Source organism: Pygoscelis adeliae, unplaced genomic scaffold (assembly GCF_000699105.1).
Source record: "Pygoscelis adeliae isolate BGI_AS28 unplaced genomic scaffold, ASM69910v1 Scaffold113, whole genome shotgun sequence".
NCBI lineage: Eukaryota > Metazoa > Chordata > Aves > Sphenisciformes > Spheniscidae > Pygoscelis > Pygoscelis adeliae.
In genome coordinates this window covers 13,117,618-13,129,092 of record NW_008825108.1, presented here as the reverse complement: position 1 = coordinate 13,129,092, position 11,475 = coordinate 13,117,618, and the positions used below count along the sequence as shown (strand labels likewise).

Genomic DNA, 11,475 nt, shown 5'->3' with positions numbered 1-11,475 from the left:
TCCCTCCCCCATCCCACCGGGGCGGGGGGGAGTGAGCGAGCGGCTGTATCGTGCTCAGTTGCCGGCTGAGGTTAAACCACAACACCTTTCCATCAAGGTGGTGGAGGCTACCTATATGCTAATCACGTGCTGGCTCAATTCTTTCTTCAGTGCTTTGGTTTGTGGCTAGGTGTACAAGATTCATAGGCTGAAACAAAGGACAAATTACGAAAGACTCTGATTCTGTAGCTACAGGAGGTGGGGAGTCCTGGAGGCTGATTCTTAGCCTAGGCGCTTTTGCATTAAAGTCAGTGGATAAAGCCTGTAACACTGGTTAAACTTAAAGAACTGGGAGATCAGAGAATAAAAGTGGGCACTCCCATGTGATTGCTTTAATCAATGGTCCACTGTGCAAAAGTAAAACAATGCATCTATGGCATCGTTCCCTAGAAACCTCTGCATTTTTAATCTCAAAAATACAGAAATGCATCCTGTGGAAACCTGAGTCAAGTGCCTAGTCAAGTACCTCTGGTATTTGCATTGGCTGACCCTGCTCACTGGATTGGATCACCCTTTTGTGATATGACTCATCCATGCTCTACAATCCTTTGGCTGTGCATACTCCTCTCCAGGACCTGCCCAAGGAACATGGATTCTACAAGTTTGTTTGTCTGAATCAGCCTGCTGAGGGCAAAAGCCTAATTTTTATGCATAGGGTGTGTGAATATGGCCCTTTCCTATCACAAACCCTCATCCCTTATGAGCCATCACGTATTTCATTGACTGAGTTAATGACACTTTGATGAGAAACACTAAGATATGTAGGAAACTAGGCTGGGATTCATGTTACCAGACTTCCAGTGTCATCAGTGTGAACATCTGAGCAGGTCCTGTTTTAGAGTGAAGAGAATAGGTACATCTTTACAACAGAACCTATTTTGAAATGAATTGCACCCCAGAAATGCCTTTTTCTTTTCACTGACTATAAAAAGAATCTACATTGGTCTAGATGCATATGGCATATGTGCACCAAACATGGCATGACTTCTACTGCTGGCCTTTTACCAAAACCACCAAGGTCCCTAAAAGAGTAAAGCAAGCTCTCCTGCCGTGTCAGCCTAAGATGGAACTGAGTTGAATGCCTTAAATAAAAATCATGCTGTGGCTTTGTGTCTCACACTTTGTCTGTAATACATGATATTACCCAGACCTCTTCTTCTGCATTTGTAACACTAATAAGGAAGCAGTAAAGCAAGAAAAAAAGTCTTCTGAAACAGGGTGTCAATGGTTATATAAACAGCAAGTGCTTGCCACATGGCAGCCAGTATATTTTGTTGCATACATACAGTGATTTGTGTGCACAGTAGGGACTTGAAACATGGTAGGAAATGAGATGGTGCAGCTTAGAATTTTTTTGCAGAAGCCCTAATTCAATTGTACAATTGTTCCTAAACAGTTATTTATATTTATGAGTGTCAAGGAATTTCCAGTTAAAAGAAAATTATTCTTCTTTTTTGTTTGTTTTAGATGTTTGGGGGGTTTTTTTAAACAAAATTTATTCAGGAATTATTTCTGCTGGTATTGAAATACAAAGTATAATTTCCAGAATAACTTGAATAGACCCAAAATAATTGCAGACCAGATTTCTCCCTAACTCACCTTTTGATATCTAAAGAAGTTTTTCACCACACATTGATTGTGGGCTAGACACTGGCTTTATGGAGCATTCTGTCCTAACTCAATTTGGAAATTGAAAGGAAGTGCTGGCAGGGGCAACTTTTCTAAAGTTGCTCCTAAAGTGTATATATTTTTAGTCATTCTTGTCATCTTGTTGAGTTGTTATCCCTGCATGGATTGTGACCATGGCAGAAAATGCTATGATAATATTCAAAAACCAAATCAAGATCTGCTGGCTAAAAAAGAAGAGGCTTTCTGCTTCCTCAACAGGTGAAGAAATAAATTTGCATGGATCAGTAAAGACAGCAATAATTAATATAAGCCCCCTCAGTGTTTGTACAAAAGAAGTTCTTTAACTGGTTTTGGTGGAAATCCAGATGTAAGACGGTGCATGTGTGCAAATACTGTGGATCAGGAAGACAGTTTTCTCCCTAACGTCCAGACGAAAGAAGCATAAAAGCATTTTCCGTATAGGTTACTTTTGTACATCAAGTGAACAGCTCTGCAGTTTTTAAATACCTCAAAGAAGATGAAGACAAAAATGATGGATAGAAGCTTTTAATGACTGAATACTAAATGTTTCCCTGGTTTGGTATATGATTACCATGATGTAGTATAGTACTTGAAGACTGAGATATGATAAAGAATTGATGTGTAGTTAGTGGGACACCTATATATAGCTCTTACCTAAAAGCATATAACAGCAAAGCGAAGGGAGTGTATACACTCAGTGGTATACATTAGCTCTCATTGACTTCACACTCTGACTTCAGGAAACGTAATTACTTTAACCTGATTTAGCCCCACTCTCTGGAAAAAATCACGTACTTTTCAGAAACACATAAGCGGTGTTGAGTCTTTGCAAAAGGTATCAGTGGGTTCTGTTGATGAGGAACGCTGTGCTGCACGAAACCATGTGCATGCACCTGCCCTGGGAAACTGCCCTCGGACCTGCCGCCAACACCATGGCATCCTTACAATTTCTGAAAACTTTTAGAATTTATGATACTCATTCTTATCAATTAAATTCCTCACTTGCAGGACTGAAAATAATGTTTCTTGTGTAAAGAGTTCGGGGAGAGTGGAAAAGTGCTACTTGTGAACTATTTAAAGGCTGAGTTTCAAATTAAATTAATTTAGTGCTACTTATGAAGAGGTTTATGATTTAAAATAAGATATTTTGAAATTGTAAAATGATAAAAACAGAAAAAAATAACATAATACTTGAGTCGTGTAGTTGACAGTGGTAGAAAGATGTGTTTTGCCAAATGCAGAGTTATTCAGGCTACTCCATTTTCCAGCAATAGCACCATGATGTCTTGTCCTCCTGGCTGAGCAGTTGTGTATGAACAATTTCTTTACTGATATGAGATGTTGGAGTCCTACTGTTCACTAGACCTTTCACTGCTCATTGCTGTATCAAAATAATAAAAAAGATTTCAGAGTTCACCGTTTGGTTTGTATTCCCAGGCTTTTCATGTGGATCTTGACTTCTTCTACATTCTGTTAAATTCTGGAGGGCTACTCTTACCCTGTTTTGATGATTTATCCAAGTGTGAATAAAGCAATGAAAATCCTTAACTCAGGGTTGGCCTCTACTTAATGAATGTTACAGCATAGAATACATTGCATCCTAGAGAGCTTGTCCAGAGTCCATTTCTCTTTCAAGATACAGTTTCTGCAGTTTCTTATGTGGAGAAGTGCTGCTATGAAACGATTTGATGGACTTTTATACTTCTAGGTTTCTAAAATGCAATTTGGTAGATGAAAACAACTTGGCCAGCAGCCCGTGCCACATTAGTTTTCCAGGAATGATCAGTTTGTGCTCTGAAGATGACAGCATAGTTCCTAATAGTGAAGAATTTGGAAGATACTTTGAAGGCATGACCAAAGTATTAGGTCATTTTCTTCTTTTTTTTAAAGAAAGTTTCACTTGCAATTAGCTTATTAATAGAAAAGATACTTAGCCTTACCTGAAACTCCCGCTGCAGACGTTGCCTCTGCTGGGAAGGATCCTGTGACTGACAACATAGCATCATTTGACATGACTGTCTAGGGAGGAGAGATCTAAAGTGTGCGCTGAGCATCCTGAGCAATACGCTCAAAGAGCAACTTCACATAAGGAGTAAATGATCCTTACGGTGTCTTACTGTTCCACTTAGTATATCTCAGGTATCTTAGGTATTTTACTGTTTTGTTGGGTTTTTTTGAGGTTTTATAATTTTGCTTTCTGCACTTGTTGTTTGTGTAAGTTATTTGCTCTGAACATGAAAGAATCCCAGGTTCTTTCATCTATATGATCTGACAATTTTTCAAATTATTGTAGTATATCAGATCAAAAGGAACAATTTAATGTTCTGTAACAAAAAATTGTGAATTGTAACATTTTGCTATTAATTTAATGATAGTAATATTCCTTTTAAAAAGCATTATAAGTTTTCTTCATAGTTAATGTGAAGTGAATAATATGAATAGTCAATAAAGTCATATTTTTATTTAGCAAAATGAAGTTATAATTCTGTAATATATACAAGGCATACTAATTTTTTATGAAAATATTTTGCTGTGGCATGTGTGTAACTTAAAAAGTCAGACAATGTGTATTACGCAGTTTTGTTTGTGCACTTTAATACAGTGTAACCATTTCTCTTATGAGACACTGTATAAAATGAAAGAGTATACAGTCATTATAGGTAGAGGCCATTCCTTCCTGAATTGAAGCAGTGTAATTAATTGATTAAAGTATATCACATCTCTTAGTTCAAGAAAAAAATACATTACTTAATTACTTTGTAAGTGGCTTTCCCTGTTTTATCTTGATTATGTAGGATGCATGCATACACAGAATTACTGGAGTGATCGATTATTTTTTATTTCTGAGTATCTGCAGTGTTTTCAAATATAGTCTAGTAAAAAAGAGAGAAATGTTTGCTGGCCAGTAATTGCATTGTGAAATACAAAGAGAGAGAAAAAATACGCACTCGCATCTCTTTATACTAAGTTGTGCAAATTAAATTAAAATTATGTTTTTTTCTTTTTCTAAAAACATCATTCTAACAGCAGCAATGAGGTTTTGATGTTCCTATCTAAAACTTATTTGCGCTATGACAGTGTTGAGTGCTTTTCTCCCATGAGCCATTTTCCACAGTGACTGTCCTTGACCAAACCAGAAAATGAATTTGATTTCTTTAATGCAAAAGGTAATTGGATTTCTCTTTATAGAATGCATCCCTTTAATGACTATCTCTGCTTCAGCCAATTTAGCTGCAACCGACCTGACATTGATCTGGTGGTATGACTTTAAATAAATGCCAAAGCTGGGAGATGAAAGACCAACTGTCTGATATCAGAAAGAACATTTCCTGCCTCATCTTGCCATTTTCCTCAGAAAATGTCTCCTTCTTGAATGTCATTCTTATGAAACATGTTACTCCAATAATTGGTCATAGAGCAGCAGATTGCATTCTTCTATGAAATATAATAAGTATTTCCCAGAAAGTGTCTGGAGAAAATATTTTGAAAATTGAATAAAACCTCTCAAAATATCTGTTCTTCTTTGCAAATATTCATTACTATGTAGACTCTTCCTAAGAGAAAAAGGTATTACTGAAGTAGTGGATTAAATCTTTACAGAGGTCTTGTCCAGCATTAAATATTTATCAAAATATTTATTTAGATAATAAGGATCTTATAAAAAGTATCATAGCATGCTGATCTGAGAAAAGATTTACCTACATAAAACTATTAGTAAAGATGGTATTTTGGGATATAACCTGTTCTTTCTTCAGGCTAGGCTTAACGGAATCATAAAATCCTAGTTTTTCTATTTATTTAACATATTCATTATCCTTTGGACCCAGCCCTTCAGGCTAATATGCTGAGCACTTTTAACCCCAAATGGACTTGGAACCAAAATTTAGAAGTTGAATGTAATTTATATGTAGTTTTAATTTAATCATGGTCCATGTGTTCTTTTTGATAAACACTGTTAATGTCGTTGATTGAAAGTGGTAGCTCACACTCTGGATGGTAAACTGGGTTTTAAAAACTCTGTATATCAAAATAAATGTAGTGGAAAATAAAAGCAAGAAATCTTGACTTCAATTTGAAGTTATTTCCTTCTGAAATCTTATTAAGAGTCATTTTCAGACTAATCAAAACAGTTCCTAATTTTCCACTGTGTACTGATACCAATGACAGATAGTAAGAATTTGGTTTACTTATCTGTATTTGAAACAGGTGCTCATCCCTATTTCCTTTATCTGTTCAATTATTTCTTAATCTTTACATATGGGTAGGTTTTCCACTCTTCTGGATCTTTCGCACAACGGAGAGTTTACTGTAATGTAACTTTCAGTGCTTTTTAGGACAGTTAACTTGTAGTAAATGGATATGAAAACACAGCTTCCCAAAAGTGCAAGCGCCTGAGGGGTATTCACCTCCCTCATTTAGCTGAAAGTCATTTTTAATACTTTTGTGTTCCACCCAGAAGTAGTGCATGCATATGAGTCTCTGGACAGAAAAACAGATGGTCTCTTTGGATAGGAATTATGAAAATAAGAATAAATATTTCATACTTTTTAAATTTTGTGCAAGTTTTAAGGGATTTTTGTGTCTCTAGTCCCAAGTGTGCTTTTCTTACTGATACCAGGAAGCAAGAGGAGATTATAAATGGCATATAGTGCTTAATTCACAGGCTTGCACTCCCTGGCTGCAGTTCTGATTTCAAGAGTGGAAATTCTGCTGATGCTGCTCTCAGGGAAGTGGGTCTCCTCTCCCAGGCTGGGCCGGAAAGCCTCGTAGCCATAGGGGAACGTAGCTTATGTACTGTAGGTTGCTGTAACTTTTAGACTAGTTCCTCTTCTTATCTTTGGATCTCCACAGGTTTGCTTGTTTCTCAAGGAGTTGCATGCACTTCTAGGGGCAAAATAGGTAGGCCAATATACATCTTGATTGCAGGTAACAGTTAGAGATACTATTTTTCTACGGTCTAACTATTAAAATTATCAGAACTGAAGCAGGCGTGTCATACATAAAATAAAGTGTTTGTAAAGTCTGTGTTAGTACTTTCTTTTGTGATACCAGTTTAACTGTGTATTATTTCTTCTTTCCCTGTAGGTCACTGATATGATGCTTCAGGACAAACCCTACCCAGACTGGGGAAAGTCTGCCAGAGCTTTCTGGAAGAAAGGAAATATTAGGATCATTTTATTCTGGTAGGAAAATAGTAAAATCAAATTATTGTAAATTAACCTTTTATAGAACATCCAAAAATATATTTTCTAATAGTCTGTGGCAGGAAGAGATATAAACGGAATGCATAGTTGGAAAAAAGTGAAACTTGGTCTAACAAAAAATTAAACATTACAAAAGCTGTACATGAGTGAACAATTCCTAATCAAAATAGTTGATGTAAAAATATAATTTTAAAATTGATTTATACTGTTTCTTTTGTATCTTTGATGCTGTTTATAACTGAGTTGCAAAATTTTTGCTATATGTGATAATATTTAGATGTCCCATTGTCAGTCCTTGTAATTACGGTAAGTAGATAAGTGAGTGTCCTTTTATAACCTTGAAATTAATTATAGTAATTCTTTGAATTAACACATGAATGGGATTTCAAATGGTGAGTCGGGCTCAGATTATTAAGAAAATTTTAAAAAGTCAATGGGAAAAATTGCGAGCGGTAAGCATTTATTTGACCCCAAATATAGCCTCTTCCAGGTAAATTGTTAACTGTTAAAACAGAAAACAAATTGTGGCATGAAAAATGGAAGATGGAAAATGTATAGTCTAAGAGGCGGTCTGAAGACCTTGTAGCTGAAGATGAAACAAACTGCAAAGATTTTTTTCAACTACATCAGAAGCAGAAAACCTCATGAAAATATCAGCAGACCTGCTGTTTTTTAAAGAGTTGATTTAGAAGGAATTGTTACAGAGAAGTTGAAAGATTTATTTACATGGATTCTGCTACAGAAAATGCAATGAAATATCTATACTTTTAAACTAGTAAAAATGAGATATTATATTAAATTGAGGCACTTACAGGAAATAATAAGAGAAATTTAAAGACTAAAAAGAAAGCAGAATCAGATGGCTGATTGACTACAAACAAGGTTTATAAGAACTGAAGGGGCTGAGCTGATGCAAATTTTATTAGCACTTAATTGCCTATTGAAAAACTGAATGTTAAAATTTGGGTTTTGTTTTGGTTTTATTGCTTTTTTTCAACAGACTAGAATTATCCTACTGGCCTGTAAGTCTGAGTTCAGTATTAGCTAAATGGATTGAATACATCATCAATAATAGAATTCTGAGCAAATCTCTAGATTAAATTTTGCTAAAAGAAGCCAGGGTAGCTTTGCTGAAAGAAAACCTTCTGTGATCTGTTAGAACTCTTTGAACACATCATCAAAATAATGGATGAGGAAGAAATGCTTGATCTAGTTTATTTGGACTTTCAAAAGGCTTTTGGCAAAGTTCTTTACTAAAGGCAGTTAAGAAAACTGGTAACCCCCATGGAGTGTGCTGAACATTTAGGAATCATCTCAGAAATGTGCAGTGAAAGGTATAAATAAAATAATTATTTTCTGCTACGTTGATAAAATGGGGGAGTCCCGTTATTTAATGTTGGAAGTAGTATTCATTATTTGTATACATCATATATATTAGGGACATGACAGAATTTAAAGATGAAATTAGTAATTTGACAAATGCTAGCATGGAAGAGGGATCTTAGAAAGCTAGGTGAAAAAAATAACATGATTGAAAAGTTTGAGTTATGGAGCAGAGTGGGTGGGGGGGCTCAAACAGCTCCTTGTCATCATTGCGGGACATGCAAAGGAAGATTCTGTCTCAGTGTGCCGGGGTGGGCAAAAAGGTAAAGCAGATGAATAAAAAAATGCTCAGAAAGGTAACAAGCGGGCTAGCAATGATTACAGTGTCATTTGGTTAAGTCAGCAAAAAGCTCAGTCTAGAACATCATTGATTTTTTTTACCCTTGTCTGAAGAATAGCCTTGTCTGAAAGACTGGAAAGGAGATTAATTAAGACTCAAGAAAGAATTAATTACACAAAAAGACTGGAAGAATGGAAAAAAGGGTTAAAAGCAAGGTGACATGATAGGGAGATTTCAAATGTACGTGCCAGACAGGGAGGACAATAGAACACTCTTAAATGTACTTAAATATTGTTGCGAGAGATGTTTCGACTTCTTGCAGTCTGAAATGTTATAAATCCGTATTTTCTTTCAAATAATATTCACATTAACAAATCCTACCAAAAGTTTAAAATGGAGATAAAGTAAAAAATGATGGTTCTTTTCATGCATGATTTTCATACTGAAGAGTATGCTTAATGGGGATTTCAAAACCTAAAGGCTGACATAAGTGCTTTTATTTTTAGCTTTAAGCAGTGAAATAAAATAGCCCTGGGCAACAGTCTACATTCTGTACAGGCATTATTTAGATAGTTCACATTAGACATCAGTAAAAGTAAACTTTTTTTTTTCCTAATAAGGAGGAAAAATAGAGGAGGGAGTTAAATTATTGATAATGTTATGTATGATAATGTGGGGCAGTTGTATTTCCTTTATTGTTGCTTAAGCAGTGTGATGTGAGCAGCCTCATTTTTGAAATGTCCTAAATGAAGCATCCTCAACAGTATGCCCTACACAGATACTGGTATGCCAAAATCCATTTATTCAGGACATTTCCTGGTGGCACACCTGTTTAGCAGAGATAGTGTAATACAGTGCACTGTATTTTAATTATTCCAAATACTAGATACGTGATGCACAGTTTAAAGTGGTTGATGAAACAAAAATTTTAGATACACACTGGAATTGTTTTTCTGTTAACGTCTTTTTTTTTCAGTTTTACTTTGTAAAATTAGAAAATGTCTATAAACGTACCACAGACCGATGGATTGTCATGGGAATGAAGACACCATCCACTTGTTTATAAGGGTTGATCATGTGACTGCTTTGTGTTTCTCATTTGGAAATGTTTTCAGCTCTCCAGTGCAACTAATTAGCAAAGGTTTTGATTTAGCTTATCAGCTCCTGTTTTAAATCATTCCCTGGAAACATTGTCAGCAACTGGTTGTTGGTTGCTCCTGAGGATTTTGGCTGCCTTTTGAATGTCTTCACAATGTAATTCTTCCACAAACAGCTCAGCTAGCTCAAAAACGGCCATTTGCTATTTGCTTTTGTCTAGCCCATCACTAAGGAGTTCATTGAAGTGCTTTCTACTTTTTTTTACGGTGGTAGGTTGGGGGTTTTTTGATAGAAAGGTCTCCATTTTGGTCATTTCCAGCTCTGCTAAATGGCTACTTCCACCACCCAGAGGCCCCTTTGTATAACACTGTTACAGTCTGTGTTATATTGCATAGGGATACAATGCAAATACAAACACACTTTCTTACAGATTTAGGAAAGCATATCGTCAAGATGGCTTTTTAGAAAGCAATGAAGTATCTGGAACCCTGGTGGAATTACTGGGATGATGCAGATGTGTTCATGGGTTACGAAAGAAAGATACCCACAGGGACTTAAATATCCGCACCACCTGGCAGTCAGATGAGGCTGCGGTAGACAGACAACTGGCTCCAGTGCTCTGTGGTGACTGTCACTATTGCAATGTTACAAGCGTGAATGGAAGTAGGCTGATTTATATTTTTGGCTATGTTGATAATTTGGCTGTTTTAGGAGAGACAAATTATATATGACATGAGAGGACTGGCATTTGAGAGAAGCAACAAGAAAAAAGGTTGTTAAATTAAGCCAAATAAAGATCTTGGACAAGACTGACAAGCCAATAGCAGTAGCTAGTGATCAGTTAAATAAATAGGACAGTATAGAAGAGTAGTTGTTTTTATTGTTGGATATTAGAGGAAGCAGAGAGAGAAGTACAATGTGAGAACACTGGTTATTTTGCAAATAATTTTTTATTCACCCGGAACACTGGATAAGTCCAACCTATACTAAAGGTCTCTTTTTTTTTAATAAGGAAACCACTTGTTAAGACAGAAGAAAGACAAATAAATACATTAAAAATGAACTACAGGTGGAAGAGAATAACGTTAAGAGAGTTCATGAAAAATGACTTAAAACTAATTTAGTAAATGGTTATGGGATATCTGTTTTTATAATATTTATAGTATTTTTCCAAGTGAACAAAACTGTGCAATATTGAGCTTTCTAGATGGTACCCCAAGGTTTGCTGAGCGCATTATGCTCTTACACACCTGCACAGGAGCGAGCTCTCACAAGCAGTACATACAGGAGGCATTGCTAAAGGCGGTGCATGCTAATGCCACAGTATGTGCTCAGGTTATGTAGTTGTCACCTGTATTAACATACAGGCATCTGCCACCAAGGCCTGTGGTTAACCTCTGCCTAGTTTGTGCCTGAAATCACTGCCTCTTCATTACAATGTCTTCCGTGGTGGCCCGCCACATCCTGTGAAGAATCAAGCGTAGCAGTTAGAATAAAATCACCAGGACACTGCTGGGCTGTGAGTGTGGTTTGATTAACAGAGGCAAGACCTGAATACTCTCTCTTAACAAACTGTTCCAATATTGATTGTCCTCAAAACTTTCCTAACAGAGGATGGGGGGGATTATAATGAGCAAGACAAAAAGAGTTCTTTGTGTGAATTTTTAGCTATAGGGAAAAAGAGAACACCAAGAAAAAGAAATGAGATTACTGTGTATTGGGTTTGCATGGCAAGGTTTTGGTAGCGGGGGGCTACAGGGGTGGTCTCCGTGAGAAGCTGCTAGAAGCTTCCCCTATGTCTGATAGAGCCAATGCCAGTCG

The 11,475-nt window shown here is 36.3% G+C and overlaps 1 protein-coding gene across 1 annotated transcript in view; it reads left to right on the top strand.

Moving 5' to 3' along the window:
- The window catches only part of TMEM117 (transmembrane protein 117), a 224,798-nt gene that overhangs the window by 134,356 nt on the left and 78,967 nt on the right, over positions 1-11,475 (top strand). The window contains exon 4 of the mRNA XM_009327601.1: positions 6,775-6,872. Within this exon, the coding sequence (XP_009325876.1) occupies positions 6,775-6,872 (98 nt within the window). The remainder of the gene's footprint in view (positions 1-6,774; positions 6,873-11,475) is intronic.